At 35.1% G+C, this 24,504-nt stretch overlaps 3 protein-coding genes across 3 annotated transcripts; 1 reads left to right on the plus strand and 2 right to left on the minus strand.

Annotated features, from left to right (window-relative positions):
• Nucleotides 1–238: 238 nt before the first annotated feature.
• LOC131015140 (WRKY transcription factor 18-like) lies at nt 239–1,912 on the minus strand. Its single transcript, XM_057943396.1, has 4 exons — nt 1,755–1,912; nt 1,282–1,566; nt 849–965; nt 239–730 (listed from the first exon to the last, which is right to left on the minus strand). The coding sequence occupies exons 1-4, from the start codon at nt 1,821–1,823 to the stop codon at nt 383–385; spliced, it is 819 nt and encodes a 272-aa protein (XP_057799379.1). The 5' UTR covers nt 1,824–1,912; the 3' UTR covers nt 239–382.
• A 9,086-nt stretch (nt 1,913–10,998) lies between these two features.
• On the minus strand, nt 10,999–12,661 carry LOC131015141 (CBL-interacting serine/threonine-protein kinase 5-like). Its single transcript, XM_057943397.1, has one exon. The coding sequence runs from the start codon at nt 12,516–12,518 to the stop codon at nt 11,208–11,210; it is 1,311 nt and encodes a 436-aa protein (XP_057799380.1). The 5' UTR covers nt 12,519–12,661; the 3' UTR covers nt 10,999–11,207.
• Nucleotides 12,662–16,440: 3,779 nt separating this feature from the next.
• LOC131015142 (F-box only protein 13) lies at nt 16,441–17,887 on the plus strand. The gene has a single exon (XM_057943399.1). It carries the CDS (start codon nt 16,558–16,560, stop codon nt 17,758–17,760), a length of 1,203 nt encoding a protein of 400 aa, XP_057799382.1. The 5' UTR covers nt 16,441–16,557; the 3' UTR covers nt 17,761–17,887.
• Nucleotides 17,888–24,504: the final 6,617 nt, after the last annotated feature.

Below are 24,504 nucleotides of genomic sequence, written 5' to 3' on the forward strand. Positions count from 1 at the left end.
AAAAGTATAGGGTGAAAAACAAAAGGGAATCAAATTACATGGGGCGAAAAATAAGAAAAATACAAAGATGCCAAATGCAAAAAAAAAAAAAATTTAAAAAAATGGTGTAAGTCAATAAAAATAAATGAAAGTATAATGCTTAAGCACGTGTTCCTCCTTAGATAAAACTATAAAGTAGCTACTGATCAAAGTAGCTAGACTTCGAGAGCTATGGTTATTTTTCTTAAGACTGCTGATGTGAGGAAAAAAAAAAAAACATCATTTTTATTTTATTAATCACAAGCACTGAAAATGATCCAAAGTTAGATCTCAACCATAATCGCAACGTTCGCCCCCCAAAAAAAAAAAAAAAAAAAAAAAATACTGATCAAATTGATAATTTCTACTCAGAAATCACTCTTGAGATGGAGTAACTGTCATCGTTTTCCTCGGATCCGTCGTCCAATATTCTGCCGGTTATGGCGGCCACCAGTGCCGCCGTGAAGCTGTGATTTCTCGTCAACGAAGACGCCATCTGCTCAACCAAAACCTGCTGAATTTCACTCTCCTCATTTTCAATTCGACTACATATTGTCGGATCACTCAGATAAGTACTGTTTGCTGCCGCTGCAGGGGCCTCCGCCGCCGCCGCCGCCGTCGCCGCCGGTATTTCAGCACCGGAGGGGTGGTGGTTGTGCTGCCCTTCGTAAATCGCAACTAAAAGAGATGGATCGCCGGCGCTTCTTTGCACCTATTGACATCATCGCCGCCGAGATTCAAATTAAAGGCTAAGTATTTTCGAACTCACATAATTTAAGGGTTTAAAAATTCATTTTTCCAATATTGAGAGATTATTAATTTTCTCTCACCTTCTTCTTGACTGGGCAAGATGGGGATAAGGAGCACTTATAGTAAGCTCTTGGAGAGGGATTATCCCTAGTCACTTTTTGCCCATATTTTCTCCATTGATATCCATCTTTCACAACCTATATACAATTCAAAATTCCCTAAATAAGAAACATTACCAAATCCATTCATTTTGTAACACTTTCACTAAACACAAAAAATGATGGATGAGATAGGTCAAGATTCAAATCCACGCTCGTTGAATATTTTATACTATAATTATACAAATATGCTATAACTCTACTTAATAAGAGGGAGTTCGGATTCAAATCTTGACCCATCGCGACATTTGTCAGTCACACGAGGAGTCTTGTATCAGATTGTATACCGAGACATATTCAAAATTCAAAAATCAAATATCGTTTAACGAATCTTGACCCGGCCCGTTAAACTTACGAGGCTTGTATCCGACGGATCGATTCGCACGTGGACTCGCGAGGTATTCGACTTAATCTCCCTCGGCCTGCCCGGCGGCGAGCATTCCCCGCCGCCGCAGCAGCCGCGGAAAATGTGGCCGGAGCTTTGCAGCTGGTCGGATTTTCTTTTCCTCGAGGCGTAGAGCTCCTCTACGCAATCGATTTTGGTGAAATCATGGTAGTTTCTGCAAACAACGGCGAGGATTTCGTTGAGCTTCTTGTTCTCCCATTTCATCCTGCTCAGCTCCTGAATCAGCTCATCATGCTGCATATATATATGCAACGTGATCATTACAAGTCTGTTACACAAAAATATATAATTAAAACAATTCAAAAACTAAGTGGTTAATTAATTAAACGTCTTAATTAATTTTAGAAAAACTGCTGCAAGAATATATTAATCGAGATTTAAACGAATAAACTGTTTTCGAAAAATAAAAATATTTTGCGTACCGAAGTTTCCGAAGGGTTGTGCATGGGTTTGGAGTTGAGGTCAATAAACTGCAAAGAGGTTTTCTCCATTTTGGTTGGAGTAGTGAGTTTAATTTTCTTGATAAAGAGTTGAATGATGGAAAAGATAATGCTGAAGAACCAGGAATTTATAGAGATAATATCTTGAATTTTTCATTATAAAGTCAAAAGTCTTTAATAATTAAGTGGCGAGAAATTGCCACGAAATTTGGTGTAATGAATAGTTATACACTAGTGACTACTCCATATATACTTTGATTTTTATTTTTTTTAGAGTGAGAAATCAACTACCATTAATTATTTTTTGGTGCATTCTTGGGAATAATTTGATTATTGGTATATATATGTGACTATATATATTAATATAATAGGCGTGGTTGCAATATGACTAATACAATTCCGAATTTTCTAGCTAACTAAGTGTAATGGATAAACTGTTTTCTTTTTTGGGTGGGTGTAATGGATATATTTGTTACTTTCATCCTTTAAAGTATTGTGAATAATGACTAATCAACTTGTAATTAATTTGTGGTTTGTTTCAAATAAGAGGTATTTATACAATCAAACTAGTACGCCCGTCCGTGCAATGCATGGTGAAATTGAAATTAAATGATATTTTAAATAAATAAATATAAAATATAGTTTAAAAATAAAATATCAATTACTCAATAAAATCCCGGATTAAAAAACGTAATTTTCAACTATATGTAATGTAATGATAATTTTAGTTATTAAATAATTTTAAATTATTTGATAATGAATACACATTATTATTATAGAGTATTCCACATAATAATAAATAAATAAATATTTTTATACACATACATAAATAAAAAAAAGTTGTGATTTATAGTGATTACCTTTTTATTATTATTATTATTATTATTATTATTATTATTATTATTATTATTATTATTATTATTATTATTATTATTATTATTATAGTGATTTAAATAAAAACTTCTTATTGTGATTTTTTTTGGGGCGATCTTATTGTGAACTCACTCCTGTATTATTTGTATTTATCTTATGACCGATATTTATTTGGAGAGAATTTTTTTATTGAGATTCAAATTTAGAAGGAAACTAAAATTTTACTAATTTTTTAAAAATTATTATTCAATACTATATACTACTTTATTCAACATTATATACTGACTTATTCAATAATATATATCACTAAAATTTTGACGTATCACTTCTCACAAAAATAATAATCTCCCTAAAATCTATACAATAATTGTATATGTGTGTGTATTGTAATCGTATAATTGTAATTCTCATTCACACTGGCATCGAAAAAAACAAGAATAAAATAGTTAAATTCTTATGTGTGATGTCAAGTCAATCAATTTCCAGCGAGGATCATCATCAGCATGAGAACGTTGTAAAAATATTACTAATATTTATTTCGGCGGTGAATTAATGTTCACATTGAAAAACTTTTAATTGGAAATTTGGAATCGAGATAATAGATTTTTATGATAGTGAAAAATCGCGTTTATCTTAGAATCGAGAGTGTGGATATGAAGATGTGGTTACAACTCTCGGTGGCATTATTTATATGAACAAGTAGTACTTTTTTTTTTTTTTTGATCAATAAAAAAATTCATTAAAAAACTGGGGTGGTACTAGGAGTACCAAAAACATCAAACGAGTGGTGCGAACTCGTTAGAGCACCACAAGGTAAAAGAAACATTGAACTCAACAACATGGAAGATTTTGTTCCAGCTCCAAAGCCTCCCTTTGACCTCATTAACAAGATTGGACACCTCCCAATTCTTGTTCTCAAACCTACTCTCATTCCTATACTTCCAGATCAGCCAAACAGTCCCAATCCAAAGAGCTTTAAGGAAGTTCTTGTTTCTTTTACCTCTTCCTCCTCCAATGAAAGAAATGAAATGATCTTCGACTTTTTGTGGTTTAGCCGTTTCCATTCCAATCCATTGATGGATTTTGTCCCACACGCGATCGACTTTCGGACAATGGAGAAAAGAATGTTCAGCTGTTTCCTCCCTCCACACACATGCATTGCACCACTGTTCTTCGGCTGGGATGAGGACATTCCTTTTGAGAAGGTTTTCGCAGGTTGACAGCCTGTTACAAATGCTTCTCCAAGCTGTCACTCTGGCTTTGTGAGGAGCCGGTGCCGTCCATATTTGGGCACTAGCTTCAATGTGTCTCCCAAAATGATCACCTTCCGCCTTTGCACACTCCTCATAGGCCGCTTTAGTCGAGAAGTTCCCCCCCCACTGCGTTCTTCCAGCTCCAGCCGTCCATAAGTTCTAGGCAAGGAGAAAGCGCCCCAATGACTGACCTCAAATTTTCCTCCATCTCCTTCTCCCTCTCCCTCAGCTCCCTTCGCCACTTGAGATCCCACACCCATCCTTCCTCCATCCATTCCCCAGCCTCCTGCACATTACCATCTTTAAAAAGACTAAGATTAAAAAGTCTAGGGAAGAGGATCTTGAGGTGGCTGTTCCCCACCCACGTCTCACCCCAAAAACTGACCTCTCTACCATTCCCCATAATCCTTTGAATATTGCCACTAAATCACTTTTCTTCCTCCCTCCCTGCTCTCCCAACAATTTTCGACCACCATCCCTTCATCCCGCCCCTTTTCTCCACCCTCCACTCCCCTCCCACCCCTCTTGACAAATCCCCGTACAAGGATTTAATCACCCTGACCCACAGCGCCTCCCTCTCGACCAAGTACCTCCACACCCATTTAAACACCAAGACCTTGTTAAACCATTCAATGTTTCGAAAATTCTAATTATAATAATTATAAAAGGTTTAGCTGACTTTCTACCATAGTATAAACTTGAGCTAATAATAATAATAATAACAATAATAATAATAATAATAATAATAATAATAATAATAATAATAATAATAATAATAATAAGGGTTATTAGCCTGTAAATACACTAACTTTTTTCATTTTCTATAATTTAACACGATTTTTATTTTCTGCCCACAAATACATGAACTTAGCATTTTTTTTCTGATTTTGTCACCGACAATAAAAAATTCTAATTTATTGTTGACGTGAAGGCAGTAATACCATGCTATTAACTCCCCAATCAAAATAATGAATACAACTACTCTATTCAAGTGCATATTCTGTAGTTCACGTCATGTATTTCGGCCTCCACGTCAACCGTAAATAGAGTTTTTCTTTGTTGGTGTCAAAAATAAATAAATAAAATGCTAAGTTGTTGTGTTTGTGGGCAGAAAATAAAAGTCATGTTAAATTTCAGAAAATGAAAAAAGTTTATGTATTTACAGGCTAATAATAATAATAATAATAATAATAATAATAATAATAATAATAATAATAATAATATATAAATAAATAAATAAATAAATAAAACTTGAGCTGATAAATTTAAAATGAATTTTAAAATCTCCCAACAAACAAGTTCATGCTTCCCCACATACTTAAATGCATACAACTAAAGAAAGTGGACAACTAATTTACATGTTGAATTTTATGTTTAATAAATACTCCTGGCTAGCTAGGACATCTTTGCTTATCAGAAAAGTAATCTTAAATGCAGGAATGTGAGTCCTAGAAAATAAATTCTAAAAATTAAATTAAGATTTGCTTAAAAAAATTATACGTATAATAATAATAATGATTATTATTATTATAAATGACATAAAGTATTAAATTATGATTTTCTTAAAATATGTTAGTATTAATTAATTGATCAAGTAATAAAAAAAAGACACAACACGAAATACCTACCAAATAAAAATTATAATTTACATTTTATAAAATAATACAAATAATATTATATATATATATATATATATATATATAAGTAAGATTCCTGAGAATTAGGAAATAAAATACCTAAGATAAGTTAGGAAATAAGAATTCAAAAAAGTTTCACTATTTTTCTTATTTTTTTCCTATTTAACAAAAAATTAATATTTTAAAGGGTTAAAGTACATATTCACCCTTGAAGTCGACACCCCTAGAGCATTGGGCTCCCCAGACTCGGTCGTGGCGCGTTGACCTCCCTGAACTCTCGGAAAAAGGGTGCAAATACACCCCTGAACTCTCGGAAAAAGGGTGCAGGGGTTTATTTGCACCCTTTTTCCGAGAGTTCAGGGAGGTCAACGCGCCACGACCGAGTCTGGGGAGCCCAACGCTCTAGGGGTGTCGACTTCAGGGGTGAATATGTACTTTAACCCTATTTTAAGTTCAGATTAATGCCCCACAATAGAATCTGCTAAACAAACGGACCTGAAAAAGTAAGTAAGATGATAAAATCAAATTTGAACGAGGAAACTTTATGTGGAATTAATTTCCGTCAATAATATTATGTCACCCAATGACGACAAGAGTTGCCCTAAGCATATGACGTAATCTACAACCACCCAATATGATGCAATAATAATATTCATCTTCCCTAGTTCCTTTTTTGGTTTTCTTAATTAATTTATTTGTCATTCCTTCAAAAATATTAATTCATTTTCAGTTTAAAAATATGTAGAAAAAGAAGTGAAAAATTGGGTACTAGCTAAATTAATTCCTATTCGGTATATAAGAATAAGATTAATGTCCACTCCTAACACATAAGAGTATTCGTTTCCGAAATAAATAAATAAATTAATTAATATAGCAAGGAGTTCTTAGATTGACTCAAATTGAGAAGAAAGCGAATTTTATAATAAAGTAAAAATGAAATTGAATATGATATCAAAATCTCCTGTACATCCGGGTGCACGGTACACTTGGGTCGTACTTGACCCCAATCCTGACCCGAATCTGACCCAACTGAACTATTCTACCCGATGTGAAGTGTTAGTGTCATTTCGATACAATGTTAGTGTCATTTATATATAGTGTTAATGTCATTTCAATGTTTAACGAGTGTTTATTTTGTATGATTGATAATATAGACGAATGCGTATATGATGAGTTATATGAATGATATGGTAATATTTTTAAACAACCCCTATTTACTTTAATGGAATAATTAAGATTAGATTTGGGATATAAATAATCTGCTATTTATTTCATTTGATTTAGTAAGGATTAATTAAGTTCAATTTGATCAAATTATCCTTCTAATTTTGAAAGCTTGAAATTGATGAGATCTCTAATTTTTAAATAGGGCAAAGGTGCAGATTAGTCCCTGAAGTAGACCCCCTTAGAACGTTTAGCCCCTCATTCTCGGTCAAGGGGTGCAACTAACCCTACATAACTGACGGCCTACTCACGCCGTTTCCTTCGGAATTTTTTGTTGTTGTAATATTAAATGGGGCCCACCACCAACAAATTTCGGTGACTCGACGGTGGCTGTGAGGCAGAGATGGCCCGCCGGAAGTCGAACCAGGACGTCGATTTCAATCGAACCTAGAGGAAGCTAGGGATCAGTCGCCCTTCTGTTTTGGGAACAGGGGAAAAACGAGGTGGGAGCCGCGGGCCTCGTTGGCCTTCAGAAGATGCGGCCTCGCCGGATCTGGTGATAGCAGCGGCGGCAGCCGGAATCGAAGAGAACAGGGAGGGTTAGGGCTCGATCTGGAACTTCATCGAGAGCTGAGAGATGGGTATGCTGAGTCGTCAGTGAGAAAGGGGAGAGGGAGGAGGAAAGGAGCGGCGCATAGCGGCAACACCGGCTTGCCGAAAATCACAGGACGGCGGCAACGGCGTTTTTGAGGCAAAATTGGGGCTCAATACTTTTGTGTGTATTCTAGAATTGGGAGGCAAAGTGAGAGCGAGAAAGAGAGAGGGGGTAAGATGGCGGTCCAGGGAGGCGGAGGCGGATTCAGCCGCGGCGGCTGATGCCACCGGAGAAGAGGAAAGGAGCGGCGGTGCTGTGTTTCAGCCGTGACTTTCAGAGAGAGAGAGGGATTTGAGGGTGAGAATGGCTGGGTACAGCCGTGAGTCAAGGAAGAAGAGAGATTGGTCCTTTCTAATATTGAAAAAAAAAATAAAAAAAAAATCGAAGGAAACAGCGTGAGTAGGCCATCAATTATGTGGGGTTAGTTGCACCCTTGTTCTGGAGTTCAGGGAGGTTAACGCGCCTTGACCGAGGCTCTAAAGGGGTCTACTTCAGGGACCAATCTGCACCTTTGCCTTTTAAATATTATTTTCTCTCAAATAATCTCTCTCTCTCTCTCTCTCCACAAAGAACAATGTATAAATATATACTGTGAAAATTGAGAACACTGTATTAATGTGTATTAATGTGCAATATTACGGCAATCGTCGTGAAATCAATTACACTAAAAAAAATAGAAAAAAAAAATGCGCTTATTTCAAGACTGAAACGTCCTCAAGTGTTGCATTTATTCATCAAAATAATGTATGTAGTATAAATTTTCATGATCGAATGACTCAAAATTATTCTCGTTGAAACGAAAACTTTTATTTAGAATGAAACTTTTATTTATATATATTTGGATATAAAATTTAAATTTACACAGTCAAACTATATTGATATTTATGGTGTGTTTCTTATTTTTTCTCTCTCTCTCTCTCTTTTTCTTTTTTGTAACAACTAATTGGGATAGAGACTTGAATTTATTGTGGTGTGATTACGACAATTAATAATGACGTAGTAATTGTTTTGTGACGTAAGCCATCACGTCCAAATTCTTTTCTTTTTTTAATGCGGTATTCACACTCAAATTGATTGTAAACACGTGGAAATTCTTCGTGCTTGATTATTACTTAGCTGTCGTATTAGAAAAGTGGTCGAGAAATAAAACGACAACAAAAGCCCCACAATTAATTTTCCCACTAAAGAAATTATATTTCCTCGCTAATACAACGAAATAAAATGTAACAATGTCCCTTAATATTCAACTCGATCGTATATAATTTTAAAAGTAAAATTTATGGTTTAGTTTTTGGAATCTTTTACTATAAAACGGCCAACTTTATAAAATAATTTATTAATTTTGACCCACAATTGAGAATACAACGTCGTATTCTTAAATCTTAAGTAGAGTATATAAAAAATGTTATTGGCCAGATTTTCAATCGTGGGCTATTTTTTTTTAATGAGTTTTAAATATACAAATTAAAGTTGTGATTAGTTTCGAATCACAAACTAATATCTAATCCTATTTTAAAAGTATATCTACAAATATTAGATAACCATTACCGTGTAAGGAAAAGCAAAAGAAACGAAATTTTGTTTGAAAGACTAGTTACGAAGACCTAATATATGAAATGACTTGTTTTAAAAAGTAAACAGATTTTTATACAAACCCTTGAAATTCTATGGCAAGTTCATTATTGAAGTAATTAAATACTGACATAAGCTGCACTTCGTCACCAAAAATGACGTAACCTATAAGGAAATTCAAATGAAGAATATAATTTGTAATCATATAGACCTCAAGGTCAAGGGGGACCAGTTGGCTTTGTCACAACCTAACCCCACTATTATCGACACTTGTTATTGGATAATTGGATTAATCATCATCGTGGATTAATTTCTTAATCTTAATTTCGTAATAATCTATCTCATTTTTAACTTGAGATATTGCTACTCAGAATATATAAAGCGCCTTTAATATATGTAGGAAAATTAAAATGACTTTCACAAGATTCTATCTTCACCGAAGCCCAGATAGAGTAGGCCCGAAATGATGGCCCAAAGAGTTTTCCTTCAGTTTTGTAATCCAATTTTAGTAAAGACTTAGAGGGGTGTATTCGTTGTGGATTTCCACAGACTTTAAAAAGTCCATGGATTTTAAATTTCATGGAATTCACATAGATTCCAGACGACTTTCAAAGAATTCGTGGTTGGATTTCACCCAGATTTTCACTGATTTTCGAAGAATTCGGGGGATAATTCTAGAATTGAAATCCATGATGCCAACGCCCGTTGAGTCCCAGCACCGCTGGAATCCAGCGAACGCTGGGAATCCAGCGAGCGCTGGGTTCCAGCGAATTTTGGCTTTCATCCTTTTCTTTATGAATTCAATGCAACAACTATACGCATTACTAATTTTTCTAGACATTTGGTGGCAGGGAGCGAGGATATCTTGTTTCAACGGTATGGGAGGTATGGCATCACCAAGATTTGGATGGATGACATCTTGCCTTGTCGTGCTTATCTCCGCCACTGGTGAGTTCAACAAGCACGTATAATTGATTTCTCGTATCCCAACCCAAATAATCGAAGAGGGGTATTTACCAAGCGCACGCTCAAACCCAGCGAGCGTTGGACATTCTCAACGGGTGCTGAGTTCCGGCGCTCGCTGGCTTCTTGGCCGCGGCCGCTGGAACTCAACGCTCGCTCAAAACTCCATGGATTTCAATTCTCGTGGTTCTTGGCCGGATTTCGTCATGTGTATTTTTTGGATGAAATCCATGAAAGTCATTCCGGATTTGAAGTCAATGGAATAACGAATACACCTAGATTTGTATGGATTTTAAAAAGTCTTAAACGAATACACCCAGATTTATATGGACTTTTAAAAGTCTTGAACGAATACACCCAGATTTCTGCAGACTTTTAAAAGTCTGGAACGAATACACCCAGACTTTTAAAATCCATAGAAATCTATTAAACTCCACAACGAATACACCCCCCTTAATATTGTTGTATTTCACTCTCAAAAAAAAAAAATCGTTGTATTTATAGGTTTTGAAGTAAGAGAAGAAATCAATATATATCGGGTTAAGTTTCATGGATAATTATATTTTTCGAGAGAATGGAGAATAACAAACAAATCAATAAATACTCATGAACAGACATATTTAATAAATATGTTGAAAATCTCGCCCCAAAAATTTCTATCTCTCTCTCTATATATAAGCAGTGTCCCCCAAAAAAAAGAAAGAAAAAAATACGTTTTTTTCCACAAATTTTCTCTGATATTCTTAATTTTCCAATCATTTATCTTTTTCTATCTCATATTCTTTTTTCCAAAAATTACTAACTCTCTCTCTCTCTCTGTATATAAGCAGTGTCCCCCCAAAAAAAGAAAGAAAAAAATCCGTTTTTTTCCACAAATTTTCTCTCATATTCTTAATTTTCCAATCATTTATCTTTTTCTATCTCATATTTTTTTTCTAATCTCATTCTCATTCTTCTCATTTCATTGTTGATTAAAATCGCGTGTGACTTCGTTTGTGAAAAAGGAAAATAGATAGTAAAATAAATATTATACCAAGAGCTTTAAATAAAAAATAAAAATTAATTAGGAACACAGAACACAAGTTAGATTTTTTTCTACACGTCTAAGATGAATCAATTTCAATTCATATATAGGGAATTATATATGTACACACACGTTATATATGTTGTATATATATGTTGACAAATCTTCAATCAAGTGAAACTACCAAAAAAAAAAAAGACAAAAAACCCCAACAAACGCGTGTAACCTTAATTTGGCCACTAATCAAAAATTAATAAGTGAAATTAAAAAAATAATTAAGCAAATTAACCAACCTTATTCCTCAACACAAATTTGATCCTCCCGATTGAAGACATTGTCACCTCGCCATGTCCAAACCACATCTTTCAAAGCCGGCCTAACATCCTCCTCGCGAAACTTCACATACTCCAACGTGTCGCCGGAGTACTTCGAGAGCTCCACCACCGTCACCTCCGGCGCCACCTTGAACACCTCGGCCGTGACGGAGAGCCGCCCCTTCCGCCCCTCGGCGGGCCCCACCAACCTCATCTTGAAGTCCTTGGTCCTAGCAACCCTAAACCCTAGCCTCTTCGCCGCCACCTCGATTTTCCCCATGACCACCCTCGCCGAGCACCTCGACGTGAACGTCGACCCGCCCTTCTTCCTCCGGTCCTCGAACATGTTCGAGAGATCGAACCCCGTCGACATCGACGAGATGAACTGAAACGCGTTCAGGAACGCAGGCGAAGACGGTGATTTCCTGATCAGTCTCTCATCCTCATTTTCATCCTCATTCTCATCCTCGTCGAACGCATTAGGTCTTTTGAACGCCTTTCGAAACCACGTGACCCGCATTATACCCGGGATCGAGATCCGCTTACCCGGGTCCACCACCAACAATTTAGAGACCAATCGCCTAGATTCGCTCGAGAACCAAGGCGGAATCTCGTATTCGCCCCTAAATATCTTCCTATACATCCCATTCAAGCTCTCGTCTTGAAACGGTAAAAAACCCGCCAACAGCACGTACAAAACGACGCCGCACGACCAGACGTCCGCGGTGGCGCCGTCGTAGCCCTTCATCCTGAGGACCTCCGGCGCGACGTAGGCCGGCGTCCCGCACTGCGTGTGGAGGAGGCCGCCGTCGTGGAGGGCGGAGAGGCCGAAGTCGGAGATCTTGAGGTCCCCGTTCTCGTCGAGGAGGAGGTTCTCCGGCTTGATGTCGCGGTGGAAGACGCCGCGGCTGTGGCAGAAGTCGACGGCGCTGACGAGCTGCTGGAAGTAGCGCCGCGCCGCGCCCTCCCGGAGGCGGCCGCGCTCCACCTTGGCGAAGAGCTCGCCGCCGCGGACGTACTCCATCACGACGAAGATCTTGGACCGCGTCGCCATCACCTCCTTGAGACCGACGATGTTGGGGTGGCGCACGAGGCGCATCACGGCGATCTCGCGCTTGAACTGCTCCATCATCTTCTCGCTCTTGATCACCTCGTCTTTCTTCATCACCTTCACCGCCACGCACTCCTCCGTCGCCAGATTCCGGCCGAGGTAGACCTTCGCGAAGGTTCCTCTGCCTAGGAGCCTTCCCAATTCGTATTTTCCCATCACTATTTTCTTGTTTTCTGCCATATTGATTCAAGAAATTCTCCTTTTAATCTTGTTATTAATGCAGAAATATGATTTCCTCAAAAAAAAAAAAAAAAAAAAATGCAGAAATATGATTAAGTATTTCTTCCTTGGATGATCAGAGAATCCGCAGTGATGTTATGCTACTAATTTGTAGTGTTTCGTGAATATATATTTGTAGTAGGGGCTTTGGGATAAGATATAATTGGAATATTATTAAAAAAAATTGGAGATTAATTAATAAGCACTACTTTTATTTTGCTCCTATTTTAATACATTACTGCCAAATCATTTTGGATTAGTGGGAGTGTGGGACACCATTATCATATATGTATAGAAATGAGATTTAAATATACTAAAATTTAGTTATACTCTAACTAGTAATTAGGAACAATAAGTAAGATATAATTACGTGAGATACTATTGAGATTTGGCTTATAAAATCTAAGTTAATCTGTATTACAGTTTAAATATATTATTAATTAATTTCTGGATGCTGCTTTGACGACTACATATCTTAATCATTTTTAATTTGAGATTGGATAATCCAAGGTGGAAATCCCGGTAGCTGACATCAATCTGAGTCACGCTGTTTGACAAAAAAAGCATACAACTGCAGAAAATATATTTATATATCCCTCCAATAAGTTGAATTAAGGAAAAATAAAATAAAATAACATACTCTTTTGTTATCGAAAAAAATATGATACAACTAATATGAAATCATGTTTCTCGTAATAATCATTTGATGCAAAATACTATAGCTGCAGGCTTTGTCTCTAACAACTCGTCACTCAAATGTGTGACATTTTTTTTGTTGTATATATCAAGTTTAAAGATATAATGATTTTAGGTTTGCTTTTAATATTCATATCTCGTTAATGAAAATGAGGGCTTTCGGAGTGATGCCAAATGTAAACTGTCGATTATCTTTCTTGTTCTATTTAGGAGTGTTAGTTTAGACTAATTTAAAATTAAATATTACATTCAAGGAGCCGCGTGCTTTGTGGCGTAATCTATATGCAATTGATCAAGTCTGTATTTCATATGTTTATTTTCAATATTAAATTCTGGCAAAGGCAGACTTTTAATATTTCGGTTATGTAATGACGTGTGGCGCGCATTATTATTCAGTTTACTAGCAATATTTTTTTATTTGTGTAAAACGTTGAAATTTGATTTGTCAATACTCCCATTTTCTTAATTTTTTTTTTTTTTTAGATTGAAAAATAAGTTAGAAGATAGGCCTCTATATAGGCTTTATACCCAAAGAAGAGAACGAAGCCTCAACCTTTTATTGGGAAATTTACTTGGGCTTGTATCGTATATGGGCCTAATTGAATAGGCCCAACTAAACAAACAGTGTTCACTTAGTGAGAATATTCTAGCTTGGGTCATGTAGCCCAACTTATTTGCATATAAGGTTGCTGCTATTGAAGACCTCAAAGGTATTTTACTTATAAGTATACATTTTTAAATATTAATGATAAAAGCCAAATTCCCCAATCACTACATCAATTAAATAATGTGACAATGAAGCGCAGTTCAATTGGTAATACGTTTCCTCTTCAATTAATAGATTAAGGTTTCAAGTTACTAGAGAAATTAGTGTGTGTATGTGTGAGAATTATTTTATTTTTTTCTTTTTAAAACCCCTCATCTTAAAACTCTTAATCAAGAATCACTAACCACAAATTCAAGTTAAATGCACAACAAAAAAAAACTTCTATTGAGTAGCTTAAAGAAAGATATATACACATATCGCAAATTCAAGAGGTGCAATTGTATACATAATTTTATTTTATTCAATGAAGTGATGGAAGAAAATGAAATCTAATCAATCAGCTTTCAATTTTCATCATTGATTTAATTTCATATTCTAGACTAGATGAGATAGTCCAAATTGTGACCTAATAAAGGCAGAAGCCCAGTAGGTTAGGCCCCAATTTCAATCTTGATAGTTGCTTTAATCAAAAGGGGAATAAATAAATAATTAGACATAAGAGCCAAAACCTACTTTCCCCAGTCCCCCACCCCCCAATTCCCACAAAAAGACCATTGCCCACCACACGAGAAAAGAGGATGCCGTGATTCATGGCTTTTCCTATTTTTATTAATCAAATTAATCCAAGAGCAAGAGCATCCAAAGCCCCATTTTCACTAGTGATGAAGACAAAGTCAGAGCTTTGGATTCTTGCATTTGACTTGCAATCTCTTGCAACATTAAATACTCCAAAGAAATCATGTGTGTACACGAGGGTTACTAAGATTCCTCTTGGGAGGCAGCACAGCACAGCACAGCATTCATGGCGAATGTCAACTTTTTTTCTTTTTTCTTTTTGTTTATTTTTGGATGACATTTTCTTTCCTTTCCTTTCCGTTTTTTTTTTTTTTAATATATATAGTTTTTTTCATAAATTACAGAGATGGAATTATTACCTTTTACTTTACAGAGGTCAGCCACGAGCCTCTACCCCTTTGACATTTGTTTTCCATGATTTCTACAAAAGAAAATATTGTGAAATCATTAGGGGGTCTCATGATTTATGTCTTAAAAGTTTTCAAATCAATGTGTGATCAAGTTTGGAAAATTGATGTGGTAAAAACAAGTGTATAAAATCATAGAGCAAGAAAAAGTCACGTACATATATAGTAAGGAAATTATTTGTCATAATAAAAGCTTAAGCACATAAAAACACCAAATTAAAGCCCATAACTAAAATCTTGGCAACCATCATTCGCAAAGTGTGAGGGCCGAATGTTTGCTCTTAAGCTTATTTTTATATATATAAAGTAATATGAATATTGATTCAAATGATGTTAATAAAAAATTAAAATATAAAATTATAACAATAATAAAATTTCTAATATCCAACAAAAATATATAAATCACACTAGTATATTTCACCTATTAATTAAAAATTAATTAATTAAAAAAAGATCTTTTAAAATATCTACTTTTTTTATTGTACACTTCCTCCATCACATTTATAATGACACCCTTTTTTTTTAGTTTACCTGAAATTTTCTAAAAATTGTATATAATTCCTACTCAATCTACACATATTAAATAAATGATTTCTACCAACTTCATATTATTAACACTTTATTCTTAATTTTCATGCCTATTTTTATGTTATGTCAAATGAAATTGAAATTGTATGCAATTTTAAGCACACCAAAAACCAGAATGCACTTTGTAGTGTTGTTCTCTTCACACATATAAACCGAAAAGGCACAATTCCCTATCTAATGTATAGTATGTTTTTTTTCACATGAAAGGAGAATTGGGGAAGAAACAAAGGGTCCCTCTTTTCTGTCACCATTATAATTTAAACCCCATCACCTCACCTGTGGCTGTGATATCACGCACACAACATTCTTTATTCCATCTAATAAATGCTTCCTTCCTCTCATTCAATTTTCCTTCTGCATGCACCATTTATTTTCAATTTTCTTTTATCACATTAATAACATTGTACGATATCGTTTTTTGCTTTTATCATTTTAATTTGTTCACAATATCATTTTCACTTCTATTTGTAGGAATATGGTCCACATAACACTTTATTTCTCTTCATATATTTATAGTGAAACTCAAAACTTTACTGACACCAGTACTCACTACTATCAACTATTATCTACTCCTAATTGATAGTAGTGAGAGTAATTAATATTTTCTTTGATAACATATTCTGTCTCTATACTTAATATTTTTTTATAATGAAACATTTGTAATAGAAGGAAATGAGTGATATTTTTTCTTAAGCTCGTTCTGTCCGCAATGTGACAATGATATCGGGAATAAGTATTATTGAGAAGGCACTTTTTTACCCTAGAGCGCAAAACTCCTTTTGAGCTTTATCTTTTGTCGTAGAGCATCTTCTCCATCTTCCCACCCGTGACTCATTCTTAATCATTTTAGTTTGTCAAAGCCAACACCTTTCACTTTACTCTTTGTCAACCCCATTTTCTCTAAACTATTTAACCACCAATCTCCCCCTCACGCTCACATTCATCCTCTCCCTCTCTCTCTCAAGAAATGGATGTTTCTAGAAAGAGAAAGATATCCGAAATGTGTGAAGGAGACGAGTCTCCAAGATTTCCACTCAACGACCTCAACCAAGACCTCCTCGAAAGAGTCCTCTCATGGCTGCCCACCTCCTCCTTTCTCCGCCTCACCTCCGTCTGCAAGCGATGGAAGTCCGTCGCCAACTCCGCCGCCTTCATGCTCGCCTGCTCCCAAGTCCCGGCCCGCCGCCCTTGGTTCTTCATGGTCGACTCCCACTCCAGTCAACAACCAGTCGTCTTCGACTCCGCCGACGGAAACTGGAAGAATCTCAACACTCCGCCGCCGTGCCCGGACTCGGCCCCCGTCACCCCCGTCGCCGCCGCAGGCGGCCTCCTCTGCTTCCTCCGCCCCGACGGCGGCTTCGTCGTGACCAACCCCGTCACCGGCTCCTGCCGCCGCCTCGCGCCGCCGTCGCCCCCCTCGCAGCAGCCGATGCAAGCCATCGCGATGGCGTCGAAGAGGGAAGGCTTCAAGCTCGTTTTAGTCTCCGGCGAGCTCCCCACCCTCAAATTCAGGGAATACTGCTCAATCACGCGGCAATGGGGGGAAGAAATCTCACTCGCGAGAAGCGCCGCCGCGGAGGCGGCGGCGGAGGAATGCTCGCCGTATTTCCTGAGCAAATGCGGCAACGTGGTGTCGACGCACATTCAGAGGAGCCCGTCGAAGCAGTACTCGTCGATACTCATCGAGGGAGACAGCAGCGGCGAGATGCTGTATTTCCTGAGCTCCGGCGGCACGGTGGTGGCCTGCGATCTGTCGCGGCGGAGCTTCTCGGAGTACCCGCGGCTGCTGCCGGTGTTCTCGGAATACTCGATCGATCTGGTGGAGTGCGGGGGGAGGATGTGCGTGGTTTTGCTGTCGGAATTTCTGGAGACGGCCAGCCTGCGGGTGTGGGGATGGGATGAAGGGCGGCGGAGCTGGACGCAGACGGCGGCGATGCCGCCGTGGATGTCGCACAAGCTGTACGGGAAGAAGGCGGACGTGAACTGCACGGGGGGAGGCGGGAAGATGTTGGTGTGTGTGAATTCTGGGGAGATTTGTAGGTATGTGATGTGTGATTTGGGGGAGAATGAGTGGGCGGAGCTGCCGCAATGCTCCGTCGACGGCCGCCGGAGAGAGTTTGTTTCGGCTCTCTCTTTTGAGCCCAGGATTGAAGTCGATTCCATTTTGTAGCGGATTTATTATTATTTTTTGGGTAGTTTTAATTTCGTGCTGTTTTTTTAGTTCATTAATTGATGTGCTAAAACGAATAGGGAATTATTTGATTTGAGCAAATTATTTACATGGGAGTTGAACGTAAGAGATCCAGAACCATTTGTCGCACTCTTGTATTTATTATTTTGATAGTATTTTTTTTCAAAATGATATATTATAATTTGAATTTATCAACTTATTATTAATTAATAAAAGTAAAATTAAATAATAAAAATAATTATATATCCTATTTAAATGGAATAAACTCTAATTAATAATTACAATATTAAACTAAATTATACCAAGTTAAAATTGAAAAAAAAAATATATAAAAAAATAAATAAAATTAAAAGTGAGATATAAAATAATACAATGAATCTCAATCTCTTTAAATGTGGCGTACCGTTAATTAAAAATGAGACACAAAATATTACACTGAATCTCAATCTCTTTACATTTGCATTAACGTTGTTAGTGAAGTGTGAAACAGAGTATGGAAAAGTTTCACTTTCCTTAACTAAAGTCTAAAGAGTAATTAGAACCTCAACTAGATTTTACTAATATTTTATAAATTCATAGTTAAAAATTACTATAAAATTGTGATTTGATTATTTAAACTTGTACCTTCGGGTCATAAATGTCGTCACCGTGCATATTGATATGTCCACTTGAAAATCCAGCACCTTCATATATGCTTAAGTTAATGGGCTTTATTATTTTGAGGCCCAATTAAGTCAGGTGAGATACGGCCCAACATCACCTTCATGCTACTATGGGCCATTATCTCAGCCAATGCATAGCCCAACCCAAGATTCCAATACATACATGCCTAATTTATTTATTTTTTCCTATTTACAACCAAGATCATTAAATATTTTCAAAGTAGTTTATCTTTAAGAAATAAGACGTGCATGTAGATATAATTAAAAGTTTTGCTTCGAGAAATAGCAGTTTGGAATAGTTTTGATGAATCTCACATTCTCACGCATCATTTTATTTTTGGTTTTCAATCTAATCTAGCCTTTTATTTGACATAATTATTGAGCCGATCTTTCAAATTTTAACAATTTCGCCCTCGATATAAAGTAAATGGGTGCCAATATCAGTATATCAGTAAATGAGGCATTAAATGATTAATAATTTTCCCACTGTTCAAATGTAGTAGAAGCTTCATCCTTCAAATTGAGGAGCATTAAATTAGTGAGACGTGTTGTTTCCTTTTCTAGCTGTATCATCTGCAGTCAATCCAGATCTGTGTGCGTGCATCAAATTAATATGCTCCATATTAAAAAATAAAGATCATAAAAATTGAGTTGTTGAGCGGATATGAGATGTCACTATATGAAATATCACCGTCTTAATTGTTTTGTGACTATCCAATTCCAATTCTTTTTCAATCTACTTTTCTAACTCTACTTACATCATGCTCTACGCAATTTATCCATTATATATGAAATACGTTTTTTTTTAATAAAAATAAATGAGACTTTTGACTTCTGATCGTATTCTATGGTTAAGATAGATTTAATTTACTTATAGCAAATTGTGTGTCTGTGTGTGTGTTTTCTAAGGTTCCTATTAGCTTATAACAATTATTATGAACATAATATGATGAAATGGATTGGGGGGATAAATTAATGCAGGGATGAATGAGATGACTATTTATATGAGTGGAACAACGATATCTGATCGAGTGAGAATAGTGATTTCAAATGGAATGATTCTTTAAAAAAATATTGTGCCAAACAAATTAAGAAATGGAATTGATAGAGGAATGGAATAATAGTTCATGTACCTAATCTATTAGTGGAAAGAATGATTCCTTCTAAGAAAAAAAAAATTGTTGGGGAGAGGAGTCGGGGGGGGGGGGCGAGAAAAATTTAAAAAAATTGTGAGTGTGGGTGGGGGGGGGGGGGGGGGGGGGGGGGGGCGAGAAAAAAAAAATCGGGGAGGGTGGGTGGGGGTGGCGAGAAAATAAAAAAAATAAAAAAAAAAAATGGGGGTTGGGTTGGGTGGGAGTGGAGGTGGCAAGAATTTTTTTTTAAAAAAATTAGTAAATGTTAATTTAGTAAAACAAAATAATTCCATTCCATTCCTAGAATTTATTTTAGCTACCAATCATAGGAATGGAATCAAACAAGGAATTACAATTCCATTCCTTTTGTATTCCTTATGCATACCAAGCAAAGGAATCACCAAGGTTTGTTATTCCTTTCCCCCCTTCATTCCATTCCTACCTTCATTCCATTCCACCCTCATTCCATTCCATCATACCAATCACCTCCTTAGTGGAAAGAATGATTCCTTCTAAGAACACATTATACTAAGCAAAATAATGGGATGGAATGGAGGTATAAATCACGATTCCATTCGCTCATTCATTTCATCATAACAATTAACAAGCATGTCTTATACAGTTTGTTTAATTCTACAATAAGTGCAATCTACCAAATTAATACATAATTTTTCACAAAAATGAAATAATAATATTGACACATATACTCATACTGATGTCCATGTATGTATACTTCAAAAGAGTGGTAAATATCACAATAGTTAGGATTTGTATATATAACTTGTACTACTAATGATTTCGAATTTTCGAGTAAAATATAATCCGTTCTATTCTATGTGACTATGTGATTAATGATACTCTATATTTAGCATTATATATTCTATTATACTATTACTAACTTATACACGTTCTATGTATTAGAATTGTATAAATTTGTGATGTATTAGCAAATTAAGTACTGTATTCTTTTCTAAATTATAATTCCATAACAATTAATTCATATATTGAAAACGCAATACAATATAATATAAAATGGATAATTCGAAAATAGATAGGTGAATAGAAAAGGGGGAAAGGGCGGTGCGCAGATGAGTGGGGAAAACTCGAATATGATAGTAATTGATTATTATTATTACTATATGGTCCCCCTAAATTATAATGTCACACCCCCACTTATACCGGAAAGTGACATTACATTTGGTCATTTGAAAGCGACTCTCTCGTTCACCCCCCCCCCCCCCCCCCAATATCTATATTTGTTGGGCATTAGTAAAAGAGATAAAAGTTACTAGAATAGTAAATAATCGCAGTCAAATATTAAATGTAGTGTAGAAATGACTACCGTCATACTCCCTCCGTCTCACAAAAACATGAACATTTGTGAGTGACACGAATTTTAAAAAAATACTATTAGATAAAAGTATATTATGAGTGGAAAAAGAGTCTCACTTTATAAAAAAATAGAGATGAAAAGTAAAGGGATTGTGGTGGGGTAATGTACTAAAATAGAAATATTCATATTTTTGTGAGACGATTCAAAATAACAAAATGTTCATGTTTTTATGAAAGGCGGAGAATATTATTTAAAGGTACGCGAAACATGTATATGGAGTCGGGTAAATATCCATAGCAACTAGCAAAGTCGAGCCTTTCCTCCCATTGGATGAGGCCCATAAACGAATATATGTGTACTATATCTATATGAACATTAAATTAGTAAATTATATATTTGCCCTTATAGCACCCACACTTATTATCTCCACGCTTGGGAGACGTTTAATTTGATGAATGAGATATGTAAGAGTAAATATATATGATCGGAGTGGTGATTAAATAATTCACCTAATTTTGAAATGATACATAATCATTCAATTAGATAATTATATACGGGTCGAATTATCTAGGGGTGAGCATTCCGATTTCGGATAAGATTTTTGCTTAATTCGATCTAATCCGAAAATCCGAAATTTCCCTAAAATTCAATCCGATTCGAACTATATTATCCAAAAATCCAATTTTTTTTGAATCAAATCCGATATATTAAATAAAGAATTCCGAAATGTGAAAAAAAAAAAACAATCGAAAACCGAATAAATCCGAACAATCCGAAATGCATATCAACCTAACCAATTAGATAACTACAATTGAATTAAGATCTTAATTAACAAATCATTAATTGTAATAAATCAATATGAGAGTATAGGGTTAGAAATTAGAAATATTTAACTATTTTAAAACTAATAATTATATGTAATATTTATATTATAAATATTGTCCGAATTTCAGATTTTAAAAGTGTCAATCCGACCCGATCCGAAAATCCAAAAAATCCAAACCAAATATTAAATTTCGGTTTGGTTCGAATCAGATATTTTACTCACCCCTAGAATTATCAATCACAGGTTGAATCATGTATACCAAACACTTAATTAAGATGATTATTTTATCAATCATGTTTTATCACTCAAATCAAACATCTCCTTATTATATTAAGCAAACATTACATTTGAGTTATTTAGAGGAATTACTGCGTGTAAGTGTGTGCATGAGTCTAAAATAACAATAACAATACCCACTCTGGGGTGCTAGGGAAGGAGGAAATCAAACGTTCGAACCATTATATTTTACAATAATATATCTAAAATCACTAATATTACTTCATCTAATAGAACTTTGCATCTTTAACCTCATTGCTTTATTAAGGAAATATTTCTTAACAATCAAGTTTGGCTTAATTAATTGAAATTTATTCCATAACGTGTTGAAGTTTAAGTTCATGCAAAGTAGAGTTGACAATTGAAGCACCTCGACAGCTCTAGATCATATTGTAACTGAAGCAAAAGTAAAAAACAAAAAAGAATCTCACTGTGAAAAATAAATAAGAGAGACTTACGAAAAGTATCTGAAATTCTGGACCACAATTTTACCTTTTCTCTCACCCTAAATTTATTTACGTAACAGCCAACTAATATCACAACATTAAGGGACCACCTTTTCACTTTTTATCTCATAATTACATTTAATAAATACATGCATGTTCGTTTTAGTTTATAAATTTCGCGACAATTGATTTTCTTTTTAAATACAAAAATTTACTATATCTTTTCATGAAACTACATTATTACATTAATATATTAATTAAATGACAACTAAGTTGGTATAAATTAAATTAAATATCTAAATAAATCAGAACACAACTCACACACGCCGGTGAGAACAATGACAAGAATTCATGAGATGCGTACGTATAATTATTTCACATGTGATGTTTTTTTAAAGATTTTGCTTTCATAATTAAAATACTTTGTCCCAAAATTCTGCTGCAAATAAACAAATTAAAGGAATAAGGATAATTCTTTAGCAAGATGGCAACTTGGCAAGAAATAATGTCGGGAATTAGACTTCTACCCTAAATTATAGGGCACTACAATCCGTCCAAATAAATCCATGTGTCTTCTTCTTTTAAATAGATGGGATTATAGCCAAAAAATACACGAACTTTGATAAAAGTTGTAATTTTCACCTGAACTTTCAAATTGGCCAAAAAATACCTAAACTTATATTTTTTGTTGTAAATTTCACCTCGACGGAGTTCAATCATTGCAAGTTCAGGTGAAATTTACAACAAAAAATATAAGTTCAGGTATATTTTGGCTAATTTGAAAGTTCAGGTGAAAATTGCAATTTTTATCAAAGTTCGTGTATTTTTTGGCTATAATCCCTAAATAGATATATGAAAGTTTGCTTCACAATTGGGCTTGATATGCAATAAGTATGAGCATATGAAAGTACAAAAAATTATACATGTCAATTAGGAATTAATAATTCATACTCCCTCCGTCCTACTAAAATAAGCTCAACTTTTTTGGTTACGGAGATTAAGGATGTTACTTTTGAAGGCATAAATAAAGGAAAAGTGGTGTGGTTTCCATCAATTAAATATATATTTTTTTAACTCAAAATAATGAAAACGTGCATATATATTCTAGTGAAACATCCTCAAATAGAAAATGAGTCTATTCTAATGGGACGAAAGAAGTATTATTTTTCAAAAAACAAATTGTATATTTGTATAGATTGCGGTGGGGACATTAACAAAACTAAATAAAAAAAAAAGTAAACAAACAAAAAAAAAAACAGTAAAAGAATTAATAGGACAGTGTCTAAGTTAAATTAGTTATTAGGGGTCCCGTGGGAGGCTGGTCCTCCTCTTCCCATGTTGTAAGCAACCTACATACCAACTAATAAATTATGCATCCCTCAAATAATAATAATAATAATAATAATAATAATAAAGTCTAGTTTAAATGGCAAAGCGGATGCATCCAAAGATTCTCCCCTATTAAAGGTTTTAGGTTCAATCTCACCTGCGTGCGGTGTAATTTTTCTACATTTGTATGGACACCTTTGTGTGATTTAGAGGTCTCGTTTGTGTGAGAATGCCTTTTTTTATTATATAATAAATATTTCTTGTAATTCTAAAAAAAAATACTAGTAATATTTAGGGAAAAGAAAAGGGAAAAAGAGAGATTAGTGAGAGGCTTGGTCTATTCAATATTGCTAGTAGAGAATTACTTTAATTATTTTCATTAGTGGATTAAGATACATATACATAAACATCTAATTAAAGTATATTACTAATTTTAGGTTCAAATTTCATGATGATAGTTAGCTCACTTTGATTTGTTTCTCTTTTAATGTTGTCTCGGTTTTATTCTTGATGTAGTCACTTTTGAGCTACATCTATGTATGTCTTTAGTTCGTTTGCTTTCTATTTTTCCTTATTAGTTCCGTTGAGCGTTGTTACTTTTGGACAATGTCATGTATGACAGTATGAGATACTAGTTGATGATTTATTTACAGGTAAAAGGTCTGCCTACCCTCACCTCTCGAGCGTTTGTTTCTTTAAAAAAAAAGCATCTAAAGTG

Source organism: Salvia miltiorrhiza, chromosome 3, assembly GCF_028751815.1.
Source record: "Salvia miltiorrhiza cultivar Shanhuang (shh) chromosome 3, IMPLAD_Smil_shh, whole genome shotgun sequence".
Classification (NCBI taxonomy): domain Eukaryota; kingdom Viridiplantae; phylum Streptophyta; class Magnoliopsida; order Lamiales; family Lamiaceae; genus Salvia; species Salvia miltiorrhiza.

Excerpts from the sequence above, each read along its gene's own strand:
- LOC131015141 (XM_057943397.1), bottom strand. The coding sequence starts at position 12,518 with ATGGCAGAAAACAAGAAAATAGTGATGGGAAAATACGAATTGGGAAGG.
- LOC131015140 (XM_057943396.1), bottom strand. The coding sequence starts at position 1,823 with ATGGAGAAAACCTCTTTGCAGTTTATTGACCTCAACTCCAAACCCATG. Across the intron at positions 966-1,281 it reads ATCCGTCGGATACAAGCCTC|GTTGTGAAAGATGGATATCA; the intron begins GTAAGTTTAACG and ends AATTGTATATAG. Across the intron at positions 731-848 it reads CTTGCCCAGTCAAGAAGAAG|GTGCAAAGAAGCGCCGGCGA; the intron begins GTGAGAGAAAAT and ends TGATGTCAATAG.
- LOC131015142 (XM_057943399.1), top strand. The coding sequence starts at position 16,558 with ATGGATGTTTCTAGAAAGAGAAAGATATCCGAAATGTGTGAAGGAGAC.